Source organism: Phycodurus eques, chromosome 1 (genome assembly GCF_024500275.1).
Source record: "Phycodurus eques isolate BA_2022a chromosome 1, UOR_Pequ_1.1, whole genome shotgun sequence".
In the NCBI taxonomy this organism is placed as follows: Eukaryota; Metazoa; Chordata; class Actinopteri; order Syngnathiformes; family Syngnathidae; genus Phycodurus; species Phycodurus eques.
This window is the reverse complement of record NC_084525.1, coordinates 6031091-6045637: the sequence shown is the minus strand read 5'-3', so window position 1 is coordinate 6045637 and position 14547 is coordinate 6031091. Positions and strand designations below refer to the sequence as shown.

At 43.9% G+C, this 14547-nt stretch overlaps 1 protein-coding gene across 2 annotated transcripts; it reads left to right on the top strand.

Annotated features, from left to right (window-relative positions):
- Nucleotides 1-159: 159 nt before the first annotated feature.
- fam110a (family with sequence similarity 110 member A) lies at nucleotides 160-3644 on the top strand. Of its 2 annotated transcripts, XM_061670873.1 has the most exons (4): nucleotides 160-342; nucleotides 613-879; nucleotides 1073-1669; nucleotides 2269-3644. In XM_061670873.1, the coding sequence occupies exons 3-4, from the start codon at nucleotides 1178-1180 to the stop codon at nucleotides 2929-2931; spliced, it is 1155 nt and encodes a 384-aa protein (XP_061526857.1). In that variant the 5' UTR covers nucleotides 160-342; nucleotides 613-879; nucleotides 1073-1177; the 3' UTR covers nucleotides 2932-3644. The 2 variants fall into 2 exon arrangements, with proteins under 2 accessions (XP_061526857.1, XP_061526765.1); XM_061670781.1 differs by lacking the exon at nucleotides 613-879.
- Nucleotides 3645-14547: the final 10903 nt, after the last annotated feature.

The following is a 14547-nucleotide window of genomic DNA, read 5'->3' as shown; positions in this document are numbered from 1 at the left end:
TAAATTTGGTGTTTAAAATAATTCAACGTGGCACAGATATTTTGTACTTCCTTTATAAAATAACCAAGGCATTCAAGGATAAGTAGTACTGTACTGTACTCCAGGTGTGCAGTGTATTGATTAATCTCGGTATTTTCAACCAATGAGCTTCTTTTCCGGGTTCTATTTGGAACGGACCAATAGGAAAGAGCGTGGGCGGTGCCTAACCCAGCCCGCTTGAGTCGTCGCACAGGTTTGACGGCTGCCCCAAATGCTTTATCATTATCTCGTCGCGAGGTTCAGCCGCGACAGCTCACAGAAGCACAACTCGAAAAACGAACCTACAGCATTCTTCATCTCCAGGTGAGTTCCCGCTTCTTACTTCTCGAACTCTCTCAGTCATTTCGTCGTCGTCGTTGTTGTTGTTTTCCGCGTTGAAAGAGAGGTTGAGTTGCCGAGAGGCCAAGTCCGCTCAGGCCCTTGAGTCTACATCCATGTGGGACATTTTTTTTAAAAAATTCATTTTATTTATTTATTTATTTTTTTAATCCTCTCTTGTTTACATGTCTTTATGTGAGGCTTTGCCCCTTGTGTTTGCTTCCTTCGTTTGTCTCTTGACGTGGACGACTTAAGGCGTGCGTCATACCCTGAGGAGATAACATTGTTTGAGTTGAAAACGTCGAGGTGGATGCCGAGGGGCCGAGCAGTGGCTTGGACTTGGCGAAGTCGAGCAGCTCCGGCGTGGCAACAATGTGCAGAATGGGAATTTGTACTTGAAGCGCGCGCAGCGCCGCAAGTTGGGGCAAAGAAGTGATGAGACATTTCCTAGGAATGGTGCAGAAGTGGCCATTGTTGATGACAACTATTGGGCGAAATCAATTCTTATGAACATAATTCAAGGTAATGTGAGCAAATGAGTTTTTGTTTAGAAGTATGCATCCAACTGGTAGCCCTTTGTATTAATCAATACCCTAGATGTAGCTCTCAGTTTTGAAAAGGTTGGTGAACCCTGGTCTGGGCTATCAGTATTTTCCATCTGTTCGCCCACTGCTAGTTTTCAGCTACTGGTCTCATTTGGTCTGTTTTTCCACAGGTCATCAACGGAGCATTGCTGACAATGAACCAGTCCAACAAAAAGAGGAAAATCTCACTCGTCCTATAGAGCCACTTCCAGCTATAATCAGCGAGCAGAAAGAAAATGTCGGTGGAGGCCATCCAGCGGTCGTCGAAGCAGCCGGCGAGGCCCGTCCTTTCCGCGACGTTCCCTCGCCTGCGGCCCAAGGGCCCAGCGGGTCCTGACTTCTACCGGCAAAGTCCGCCCACGGCCGGCAGACCCAAGCAAAGCGCCGTGGAGAGGCTGGAAGCGGACAAGGCGAAGTACGTCAAGAGCCAGGTGGCGCTGTCCAAGCGGCAGCCGGTCAGGCCTCCCGACGCGCGGAAGCCTCTGCTCAGCCCGGGCGCCGCCGCTCTCAGGCCTGCCATGAAGACGCCCGGCCGGCCGAAGAGCAAGCAGGAGGCAGTGCAGCTGGACCTGCGGCATCTGAGCAGTCTGATCAGTGACGTGAGCGACGTGCCCGGTACGGCTGCGTGTGCGTGTGCAGAGTCCACTGAATCCTCCTCTTTGCTGACTCCGGAGAAAAACGACGCGCCGGATCCACTCTCCCGTCTTCACTGCGCCAGTCCCACCAAGGTAACTCAACTCGGCGTGATTTATGTGGCGCTTTCACGACGACCGTGGCTGTCATAAAGTGCTGTACATAAAAACAAAAATCCAATTCAATAATACAATCGTAAATAAATCCCCAAAGTCCAATTTAAAATATACAGTACAAGTGGGAGGTGCAGTGTTTGATTCCGTCTTATTGCACGTTGTTTGAAAGCTGTTAGTAGATGAGAGCGAGAGGGAGAAGCAAGATTGAAGTCTCCAACGACCATTACGAAGGTGCCAGGATCAGAGCTGTTAATGGCCCAGATGCAGAAATCCCGTGGTTACTCGCGTTTACTACAACCTAACTTTGAAAGTAAACGAGCAACTCTGAACCATCGGCCTTTTAAAAACTCTCTTCACTTGACATCATTTTAGCACCGGGTCTCGGCCCTCTCCGTATCGCCTCCGAGATGCACTCGGCGCCACGTTGGGGTTGTGGGGTGGTTTTAGCTCCTCGTGGTTTGTAGCTCCTCGCAGTTGTAGCATCGTAGACGAGCAGCAAACGTCTAACAAGCAGCAACAAGCAACATTAGCAGAGCTTTTGTAACAGGCTGCCAACTCACCGCCACCTCTTCTACCAGGTGAGACTGGAAGCGGCCCGGGTAGAGAGTCCGGGATCCCCGACGTCGGGAACGGTGCGCCGAGTGGACGTCATACCGCAAGCCAGCCGCGTGAGGACCCCTCGTAGGCCGCCGCTGTTCATCCGCCAACCGCTTCAGCCGCTCGCTCTGCATGCCCAGTTTCCCCTCCGCCCGGGTACCTCACACCTCCTCCTCCGCACAAAGGCCACTCCGTCTCCTCTGAAACCCGTCGCCGCGCCGCCTAAACCGGACAACCCTCTTGGCTCCCCGATTCCCGTCTTCCCCGTTTTCCCCCCTCCCTCCCCGGCCATAACCCGTCTATCCGGCTCCCCCCGCAGCAGGAAACGTCCATCTCTGACCCGCTCCAAATCAGACATGAGTGAGCAATTGTCCCGAGCCGGGACGGAGCTGGAGCGCTTCTTCAACCTGTGCGGTTTGGACCCCGCGGACCTGCAGGAGTTTCCCGGGTCCGCTTCTGACATCGTGTCTCTGGCCCGCTTCCGCAGCGTCAGCGCTCCGGGGTCGGAGTGCGCCAGTTCTGGCGGGCAGGACGAAGACGGTGGCGACGAAGAGGCAGAAGAGCGTGTTCCCTACGGCGTCTCTGTCATTGAGAGGAACGCCAGGGTGATCAAATGGCTTTACGGGGTACGTCAGGCAAAATGAGTGCATCGGATGACCGTTGGGCCGGCAAAGGTGTGTAAAGTTTCCGGCAAATGTCCATGTGGAATGTCGGAAGAGTTTCTGCGGAGATTTACTGGGCACGGTGGACCTGCATCCGCTTTATAGTTCCACATTCCAACACATGCATGTTAGCTTCATAAAGACTCTAATTCGGTGGTGTCCAAACTGCAGCCTGATGGGTGAAAATGAATCCGTGTGCCACTTACCTTCGTGGCTGACCGCTTCCTTCTGCACCGAAGCAATACAGCTGTCCGTATTTAACAAATCAGGCTTACTCAAATGTAGCTGACGTAACTACTTTCACTCGTTATTGTCTTAAAGAGAAGGGGAAAAAAAATCCAGACTTCCAATCTTGAGGCAACGTATGCTAATTATTCTACATCAAGCTTGTGAAGGGGATCAAATGCTTTCACATTGTCGTGTGATTTTGTTGTTGTCACAAAGCTAAATTTATTGTGGTGTGTGTGTGTGTGTGTGTGTGGATGACAAGCTATTAGCTGTGACCGTTTATTTATAGAAGTGTAATTTACTGATGGCTTATTTGGACAATGGTGTCCTAAATGAACAACTGAAAATGTGTTGTTGTTGTTGTTTTTTTTTTTTTTTTTTTTAAATCTGATCAATCGTGGGATTGTTCAATTATTTAATCCTGTAAAAGCATCCTAAATCCAAAACATTTGTGTATCACTGTCGAGTTTTAGAATGGCAAATAAAGTCTAACTCTGAATGGAAAAAGCGAGCCGTTTAATTTGTTTTTTTAAAGAAACGTTCAAATGCCTAATACTTTTTTTATATAAGTCTCGTGAGGACATGGGCTGAGAAAAAGTACCTCACTTTCACCTGAAGGGTTGTTCAAGTACATTCCGGTGTCAAATTTGAGACTCAAGAACAAGCCCGGGTGCGAAACAACATCCGTTGTGGTTTGGAATAATTCTTGAAATATGCAGTCGATAAAAAATAATAATATTAGAGCCCCTTCGATCATGTTAATGCCTAAAGAGGCACAGTATTTTTAGAAGAGTATGCTTAATTGTGCAAACTCCAATTTAAAGGGTTGAAAAATAAGACAATCGGGTGTTTTATACTAACGACAAGAACTGACATTAGTTAATGTTATGCAGTTAAAGCAGCAATAAACACAACAAATCCAACAAGCCCTGAGGGTTAACACACACGGGGTCACTGTGGGGCTTTTCCATGCCATGACAACGAGGCGCTCTAAAGCGGCCACGCCGGCCCGAAGCCCCAGTCTACACGCTGGCTGTCAAATCACTGCCCCCGTCAGTCTTCCGCCTTGCTCTCCGTGACGTGCGCGCGATCACGGCCGACGACAAGGCACTCTAAAGAGGCTAGTGGACTATTATTTTAGCCACACCCAAAAATCTCCAGTATTCAGTACTACATAATTGTTAGTTTTTGCATTTCTTCATCAAACAATCTCACAACATGTATAAAGCATTTGGAAACAAATCAGGGTGTTCAGGTACAGATACCTGGAAAAATATACTGAAATACGGAAGCAAAGAAATTGTGCACCACTGATTGTGATGCCTCATTGCAGAGTTGTTACCATGGCAACCGTTTCACACTTAATAGTGACCGTCAGGTTGGCCTTCCTGTCTGCAGGAATGAGCGCGGAAGGAATGGTAGAGCTTCATAGGAGAATCAGAATCATCTTTATTTGCCGAGTATGTCCAAAACACACAAGGGATTTGTCTCCGGTAGTTGGAGCCGCTCTAGTACAACAGACAGTCAATTTACAGAACACTTTGGGGACATAAAGACATTGACAAAAAACAATTGTGCAAAAAGATGCAGAGTCCTCTTGCACTTAGAGCAGTTCGAATGACTAATATTGCAATAGTCCGGTGCAATGACCATTGTGCAAAGGGCGCCGAGACTTCAAGGAGTGTATGCGGTTTAAAGTGACGAGTAGTGCGATCATCTGGGACCATGTTGGTTGTGCAAATGTTACGGATACTCCTCAATCAGTGTGCAAATGGAGCAGATGCTACTCTGGCATGAGTGGCCAGTATATGCAAATAGTGCAGCATGGCGAGACAACTACAGTGAGTGCACGAGTAATACATAATTGGCCCCACAGAAATGTGACAACGAACTCAAGTCAAAAAATTGCCAGCTTGTTGTAATGGAATTATAGGTTAGGTGTTTAAGAAGTTGATCGCAAGAGAGAAGAAGCTGTTGGAATGTCTACTAGTTCTAGTTTGCGTTGATCGGTAGCGCCTACCTGAGGGAAGGAGCTGGAAGAGCCGGTGACCGGGGTGCAGACGGTCCGAGAGGATTTTGCACGCCCTTGTCTTAGTTCTGGCAGCGTGCAAGTCCTCAATGGTGGGTAGGGGGGTACCGGCAATCCTTTCAGCAGTTTTGATTGTCCGTTGCAGTCGGAGTTTGTCCTTTTTTGTAGCAGCACCAAACCAGACTGTGATGGAAGAACACAGGACCGATTCGATGACCGCTGTGTAGAACTGTCTCAGCAGCTCCGGTGGCAGGCCGTGCTTTCTCAGAAGTCGCAGGAAGTACATCCTCCGCTGGGCCTTTTTGAGGACGGAGTTGATGTTTGTCGCCCACTTCAGGTCCTGAGAGATTGTAATTCCCAGGAACTTGAAGGTCTCGACGGTTGACACAAGGCAGCTGGACAACGTGAGGGGCAGCTGTGGCGAAGGATGTCTCCTGAAGTCCACGATCATCTCTACAGTCTTGAGCGTGTTCAGCTCCAGGTCGTGTCGGTTGACAGTCGGGTTCGCTGAGGTGCAGTCGTTCGTGTAGAGAGAGAAGAGCAGCGGAGAGAGGACACAACCTTGGGGCGCCCCAGTGCTGATGCTGCGTGTGGATGAGGTGGCCTCCCCCAGCCTGACCTGCTGTGTCCTGCCCGTCAGAAAGCTGTAAATCCACTGGCAGATGGCAGGTGAGACGCTGAGCTGGAGAAGCTTGGTTGAAAGGAGTTCAGGGATGATGGTGTTGAACGCTGAGCTGAAGTCCACGAACAGGATCCTCGCGTAGGTCCCTGCACTGTCGAGGTGTTCTAGGATGAAGTGCAGTCCCATGTTGACTGCATCATCCGCAGACCTGTTCGCTTGGTAGGCAAACTGCAGGGGGTCCAGCAGGGGACCTGTGACACTCTTGAGGTGGTCCAGCACGAGACGTTCAAAGGACTTCGTGACCACAGATGTCAAAGCGACAGGCCTGTAGTCATTCAGACCAGAGATTGCAGGTTTCTTGGGGACTGGAATGATGGTGGAGCGTTTGAAGCAGGATGGAACTTCGCACATTTCCAAAGATCTGTTAAAGATCTGAGTGAAGACTGGAGCGAGCTGGTCCGCGCAGACTTTGAGGCAGGATGGGGACACATGGTCCGGTCCTGTCGCTTTGTTAATCTTCTGTTGTTTGAAGATGCGTCTCACATCCTGTTCATGGATGGTTAACGCAGAAGTCAGAGGTGTGGTTGTGGGCGCGGGTGCGGCCGGGTGGGTGTGTGGAGTGAAACTGTCCTTTTCAAATCTGCAATAGAAGGTATTCAAGTCGTTGGCTAGTGTGCTATTGTTCTCAGCTTGGGGGGATCGTCGCTTGTAATTAGTCAGCGATTTGAATGCACGCCAGACTGATTTTGAGTGGGGTGGGGAAGATTAAAAATTTTGGGATGTTAATACATCGTAATGTATAAATAATCCCAAAAATGTGGTGGTTACTTCACTGATTTCACCTATTGCGGGCATGATCCGGAATCTTTTTTATTTTTATTTATTTATTTATTTTTTTTAATTCTTGTCCTGTGAGGTCACGCGTGATCCGTAACCTAATCCCCGCAATAAATGAGGGATTACTGTCTATGTACTGTGTATACAGTATGAAGAGGGTCTCACTAAAGCGAGCACTGCCCCCAGTTTTTGGTAGATATACTTTTTCATGGGACAACACTGAAGAAATGAAATTGTAGCCAATGCACATTGGAGAACAATTTACATTTACTGTCCCCTCAAAATAATGCAACACAAAGCCATTCAAGACGCTGTAAAGTTATTTCCGTGATTTGTTTCTAAATACATTAAATGCGTTTGACGATAATTGCTGAGAACAATTTATCACTGAATTGTGACGATCTATCCTTAAACTCATCTTCAGCATTTCAGTTGTCTGGATTATTTATTTATTTTCTGGGGTTAAAAACAAGCCCAAGTAGGCACTTGTGAGTCGACTCTCCCCTATTAATTTTTATTACCGATCGCCTTCAAGCCATCAGCGGTTGTCCGGCGCAATTGCGAGTTACAGACCTGCCAAATGTTACGGACAGTCCGTATTTTGTTCCTGAAACCGCTGAACATTGACTCGTTACGGCTGTAACACTGATTGTTGTGATGTTGGAAAAAAAAATATATATATATCCAGAGTCTGGCATTACCGGGGCATCCACATTGAACAGCTGCTCGGCGTGCGCTATTTTATTCCGGCCTATGGCTGCCAAGCCGCGGAGGCTAAAGTTCCCTTTGCATCCGGTGTCATTACATTGTGAATCACTGATCATTGCCGCCGTGGTAGCGAATGAAATACACGTCTTCCCATGTTACTTCCATGTACTTCTTGTACATGTACGCATGCAAGTACATTGCACAAAATGGAAACCGAAACTATTGTCCATACATAAACTATCCAATTCAGTCTGTCAGCAACGTGATTAGTTTGTTTGCAAAATAGAGTGCTGAGTTTTAATTTTGATGTTTGCGATTTGCTTAATCTGCTTGCTTGTTTTTTGTTTTTTTTTGTTTGTTTTTGATTTTAGCTCACAGGGCCCACTTTCTGTTTAAAGCCTCGTACTGTTGACCAAATTGTAGGCGTCGTCATGGTCTCATGTCAAAATGTGAGCAGCATGATGAATTTAAATACCAATTTGAATTGAAGCAGGGAATCGTGTCACAGCTCATCTGAGTCACCACTCCATGCTGAGAACGTGACTCATCCACAGCCTCTCCTCACGATGATACATCTGACAATGTTCTCTCTCGGCTTGATTTGGGAAACATCTGCGTCTCTGTTATAAGGTCGATGCTCACAGATGTGGCAGATGAATTTGCCGAGACCCATCCCGCCTTTGACGACCTGGAGCCGTTGTTTTTCTTCTGTCATATGGTGGCGGGAGGCCTCGCTGTTGTCGCTCTCCACCGTGACTGCAGTGAGTCACGCGCTAGCAGTGTCGAAATTTGCGGTATTTTTTATAAACGATAAGCCCCAGGGTAATTCCGAGTGGCAGAAAGTGATGAACAACCGCTGACCTGAGTTAAAAAACGATGGCAAAAAATTGTTTGCCGTTGTACGGCCAGAGGTTTAGATTTTGTTTTTTTTCTTCAATCTACATTTAAAATAATAATGAATAATAAATTCACAATGAATCAAGGTGAACCTGGAGGTGATCGCGTAGCTCCCAGGTGTCAAACTCGAGGCTCTGCAACCAGATCAGGCCTGCTGCGTCATTTTACGGAACAAAGAAAATAAGCCCTATTGATCTAATAGCTTTGCAGTTATTCAATCAGCTTTTTTCATTTACCATCGAAGAATATTATATTTTTGTTGCCTTCAAAAAGTCTTCAGTTACATCTGCCTCTACCATGTTTGACATGATTTGGTATTCTTTAGGAGCTGAGCTACAGTGGTACCTTGACTTGGGAGTTTTTCCAGTTGCGTTTTGTTTTTCTTTGAAATTTGAGCGCAAATTTGACCTAGGAGCTGCAAATCATGTGCATCTTTTTGCAAAAAATCTGCAATTAAATTGCTCTTTCACTTTTACTCATGTTGAAATATTAGAAGCATTTTTTTTTTTTTTTAATATAAATTGAATAATATTTGACCACACTATTTTCTTTGTGATTTAAAAACTAGCTATCCATCAGTTTTTTTTTTTTGTATACAGAGTTCCACCTCTATATCACTTTTAATGGTTTGTAACCCCACTAGACCGCAGGTTGTTGTTTGCCGCAGAAGTCACCCACTATACTGGAAGAGATCTGCTGTTTATAACGATGTTCATAGGTTTTTACTATGGCTGCAACTAACAATTATTCTGAGCATTGATTTAAAAAAAAAAAAAATATATATATATAGATTAAGGTGCCATTTTTTAATAAAGGGATATTTCAAATTGACTGCAGGAAAAAGCAGATGTTTGCGAATGTCTTATTTTGAGTAAAGAGAGAATCTGTCTGCTTTCATGGAGGACCACAGAAATATAGAAGTGTATTTGCTGTTGTGAGGCTGAAATTCCGAGGATTTGGACAATTATCAATTTAAACGGGCTCTCTAAACAATTTATTGATTATCAAAATAGTTGATTACTTTGATAATCTGTTGATTTAAATTTGTGTACCTCTAGTTTTTACAGTAAACCTGCTTAACTGTAATACCCTCGCGTGTTGGAAAGAAGAGCCACAGTCACCTATGCACTTTCAGATGGTTTTTGAACATCGGAAGAACAGTAATATACAACGGATTTTATGCTCGCAATTTTCGTGCGTTAAAACGCGTTTAGAAAGTGTTTGAAGTTTAAATGGGTTTAAAATGTGTGGGAGTCATAACATTTTATTTACAAAATGTTGAAATAAAAAAGTCTCTGTTTTCGCAATTGCTTGAGCTTTTGCCACCCGGAAGTATGTGCAACGTCACGGGGAAACGTTCGACAGGTATGTTTGTTTACCAAAGGTGTATTCCCCCACCCCCCCCCCCCCCTTTTTTTTTTGTATGGCATTTTTTGTATGGCAAAAACAAATTCTAACCACGGATCCAAAGAAAGTGGGTGCTTAGAAGAAGCAGATGACGGGAATTGAATCTTGAAATAAAAGAAAAACGTGTCGATTTGGCGACGCCGTGTGGGCCTGGCACTTCTACGACAAGTACTATAATGAAGCAAAGGGAGTCAATACAAGCTAGAACGCCAGCCAAGGGCGTTAAACATAATTAGTGTGGAAGTCTGTCCAAAAGAAGACGAAGCTGCTGAAATTGAGATGTGTGATGAAAAAGGCAAAAAGAGGTCAATAAAGTGAAATGGACAAAAAAAATATCAGTTCAGGGGAAAAAAAAAAATTCTTTACGTTGTTGATTACTGTATATTTTTTATTCAGTCCAATACTGTACTGTGCTATTTTTCTTATTTAATAACACACAAATGTTTTGGTCTTCCTGTCTGCAGGAATGAGCGCGGAAGGAATGGTAGAGCTTCATATGAGTGTGGGGAAGATTAAGAACTTTGGGATGTTAATACATTGTAATGTATAATGTAATGTACTTGGTACCACTGTATTCTATTCCTTCTCCACAGTTCTCCAATTGCAGAAGGTTGGCTAGTGTAATCTGGTTCACCTGTACATAAATGGTACCAGTGGTTTGTTTGCATCTCGTTGCAAACCATTTCTGTATTTGTATGTAGGAGTTTCTTGATTGTACTGTACATTTTGACAATGATACACCTATTGTTGTTGATGATAGTTTTTTTTTTTTTTTTTTTCTCCTCTCTTTCCTCACCAAGAAAAGCATTTTTGTGCACATCGACTTGCATTGTATTAACAGAGCACTACTGTGTAAAGCAACACAAGACATTTTGAAGGCAAAGGAGTGGAATCGTGGTCAATGGGCGAGTCAGACAATTTGTATTGTAAAAGGCTGTGATGAAAATGCGTCAGAACACATTCAGAGGATTGCAATATGACAAAGTCATGCTTTTATCGTGGGAAATGATATGTTTTCTTTCCACAGTCCAGCGGCGACGTTCTCATTGAAGCTGAGTGAAAATGGAGAGCGGCTTGCTGGTGTGACATCACAGCTTAACACAAAATGCAACACATTGCATATGTCAAATTCATCACCAAGCCTGAATGAGTGTGTTTAAAAAGTGTTCTGTGCCCTTGCCTGGCATATCCAGGGAATCGCATTTTGCTGTTGATGGGTCAGATGTAAATACTAAGTGTCACAGGGAGATCAGTGGAAGTATGGAGACGCTCAAAGAAGACATCCAAAATCTCGTGGGTATTGTATGACACAGGCATTCGCAAACTTAACTGTTTGGAACATTTGTGTTCATGTTTTACAAAGAAAGAACATGTATATTATCATGTTGCCAGAGCAAGCTGTATTGTTACTATGTGTGAAGCACTTCTGTTATATATTTGATGACCTTAGAAACATATGAGGAACATGAGGATCTCCCAAAAACATACTTCACATTTTAAGTTATGTTGTCATTTGCGACTTGGACTCAAGTCACTGTTTTGATGATGAGTTTTTTTTTTTTTTTTTTTTCCCCCCTGACTTGGCTTATCAAAAGCTGTAAGTTTTCAAATGACACAAACTGCCAAAGAGAGAAATGAATTTGTTGACCTTTCATCTTTGTCTTGATGGCCAATATGTTGTTTTCAGTCGCTTTTTAAAATGATTCTGTTTCCCTGATTCTGTTTTAACAATGCTGTCTGATATGTCCTGTGGATCTATGCTGCCTCTTATGTCCTGAATTTCAGGATGTTGGTTTGTTTCCCCACTTTTGAAAAGGACACCCTGTTCGCCAAAGTATTGGTCGGACTAGTTTTCTTCTGCCTGTCTTGTAACCTATTTTGCAGATAAGCTAACAACTATCCTAGCTTTGTCTACTGCTCCTGCTTCTTCTTTTAAGTTCCCAGACGTTTGGTGAGGTGTGCCAAATTACTACCTCTTCCTGGGTAAATCTGGGGTACTTCTGCCAAATGTGGCTCTTGATTGACAGTGGAGAGAGAGAGTCAGGTGGTAAGGTGGTAAATAAATACTCGTGTGCTGTACTTAAAAGGTAAGTAGGCATTTTTCAAGGTGCTTGCAAGATTTGAATGTAGTCTTTCTTCACTCATCGCTCCACCCCTCACACTCTGAGCAAAGCCACGCCCCTCACAAATGTGCACGTGTACGATGTGCATTGTAGAAACGTGAGCAGTAAACAAGCGGTTTGATGTATATTTTGGAATGTACAGTCAATTAAAAATATAAGAGGGGTGATAAATTTACCTGTTGACCCAATGAGGACTGTGGTGGTGAGTGGCTGGACTGCGAGCATGTAGCACATCACCGTTAAATAGGTTTACCCTGGTTTTGTCCCAAGAGCTGGCCAATTCCTTCTTTGTAACTGTTGCTGCTCTCCGGAGTTAAATAATGCAGCCAAGAAACTATAATGGTCTCCTTTTGCGAGAAGCTGCTGTGTGCGGCAGCTTGAGTGCACAGCAAATGATTGACGCAGTTTTCTGTCACACGTTCTGTCTAAAGTCTCTCATTGGCTATTCTTGTTGCGCTGTGACAACTTTTAAAACAATTCTAATTAATTTACAAGCATTAGATGGGGCCAGAGAGGGAATTTTTAAAAAGATATTATTCTACTGTCAAGTCATACAGACATTAACATATATGAGAAAATTTTTTATTTTTATAACTGCAAACTCTACTTTTAAGTTACATTCTTATGGGAAAACCAGGACTGAACTGAGATCTCCTGCATGAACAAAACAAAACCACACACATAAAAAAAAAAAAAAAGCTACATTAGCTAATGATAACTGAATAAATGCACGTAATACAAAATATCCAACTCGCAACTTGTTTACTGTGTACGTCATTCAGCGGCCCCAAAATAAACCACTGGCCTTGGTGACAAGGCTGAAAGACAAAAAGATGCAGTTGTTCCCAAACGATCGGAGGAACAGGATATAAGGCGACACGGGGCGCAGACGGATTCATCAGCGTCATCCAAACAATCGGAGGAGCGAATGACAAATGAGATGAGCCAGCGTGTTGAATCTCCCACACCCCTCCCTGCTTCATTGGAGCAAAGCCCAACGCAAAACTCCCCCTCTACTAGCCTAAATTCTCTGCTAGGTGTGACGGACAGGGTGAAGGCGATTCTTGGAGTCTTGTTGGACCTCAGTGCGGCTTTTGATACGGTAGATCATAATATACTGCTGAACAAGTTGGAAACGTGGGTAGGACTAAATGGAACAGTCCTTAAATGGTTCAGGTCCTACGGGAAAGGCGTTATTTTGTAACCATTGGAAGTGTTCAATCTCATCGAATGGCAATGACCTATGGGGTCCCTCAAGGGTCAGTTCTTGGACCCGTCCTGTTCAGCCTGTGTATGCTACCCTTGGGCCAAATTCTTCAGAACTTTAATCTTGACTATCATAGCTATGCAGATGTCTCCAGGTGACAACAGTACAGTTGAGGTGGTGTGTCACTGTCTAAAACAGATACATATCTGGATGAGCCAAAATGTTCTTCAATTAAACCACAACAAAACTGAGATAATTGTTTTGGCAATAAAGAAAAGAGGATTGCTGTTAGTAAATATCTGGAGTCTCTCTCTTTAAAAACCAAAGACCAAGTCCGAAACCTCGGTGTACTGATAGCTTCCGACCTGACGTTCAACAGTCATATCAAATCAATTACTAAAACTGCCTTCTACCATCTGAAGAACATATCCAGAGTGAAGGCTTGCATGTGTCAAGCAGACCAGGAAAAGCTCATCCATGCTTTTGTCTCAAGTAGACTTGACTATTGGCTGGACTCCCTAAAAAGAGCAGTTAACCCCTGCAGCTCATTCAGAATGCTGCAGCTCAGGTTCTGACCAAAACAAAGAGGTCAGAGCATATTACTCCAATTCTAAAGTCTTTACATTGGCTTCAAACGGACTCGAAGTCTGGACAACAACCGTCCAATTAGCTGGGACAGTGAGAAAGCTAGAGTAAGCATGTCATTAACAGTAGTTATTAAAGTAATTTAATTGCAATAAAGTAATTTAATTACAGTAAGTTAGCACCCATAATTTCTGTCATGTTTTTTTTACCTAAATTTATGTCAGTGGCCAATCGTTGAATGCCCCCTCGAGGTCATTGGTGTTTTAACTTTTGTCTAAAATGCTAGAGAATAATTTGAGGTGGGACGGGCTCCAGCACGCCCGCAACCCTTGTGAGGATAAGCTGTACAGAAAATGGATGGATACAGTATACAGTACACAAGTGTATAGAATAAATGAATAAGTCATGTAAATAGACACATTGCTCCATCTTGTGATCGGATCGGTGATCGGTTATCGTTTTTTTTTTTTTGTTTGTTTTTTTTTTTATCAGTGATCAGCCCCAAAAATACTGATCATGTAAAGCCTATTTAAAGTTCTGCTACTGGTCTATAAGTCACGAAACGGTTTAGGTCCTGAATGCATGAATGAAATGCTAATGGGATATAAACCCATTAGGGCTCTGAGATCGACAGACTCGGGTCAAATAGGGGAGCGCAGAGTCCAAAGCAAACATGGCGAAGCAGCATTTAGCTATGATGCTGCACACACATGGAATAAGTTGCCAGCAGAAGTGACGTCAGCCCCAAGTGTGCATGTTTTTAAGTCCAGGTTAAAAACTCTTCTTTTCCCCCATGCTTTTTAGAGCATTTCCACTTTTAAATGATATTTCTTGCACTTTCTTACGCTGTTTTAATTGTATTTTTTTTTAAATCTCTTTGTTTTGAATGTTTATAAGCTGTTTTTTCTTTGGTTTTAAATGCTTTTAATCATGTAAAGCAACCTTGAGTTACCTT

Coding starts and splice junctions, on each gene's coding strand:
- fam110a (XM_061670781.1), top strand. CDS start 1,178: ATGTCGGTGGAGGCCATCCAGCGGTCGTCGAAGCAGCCGGCGAGGCCC. Junction 1,670..2,268: donor ACTGCGCCAGTCCCACCAAG/GTAACTCAACTC, acceptor CTCTTCTACCAG/GTGAGACTGGAAGCGGCCCG.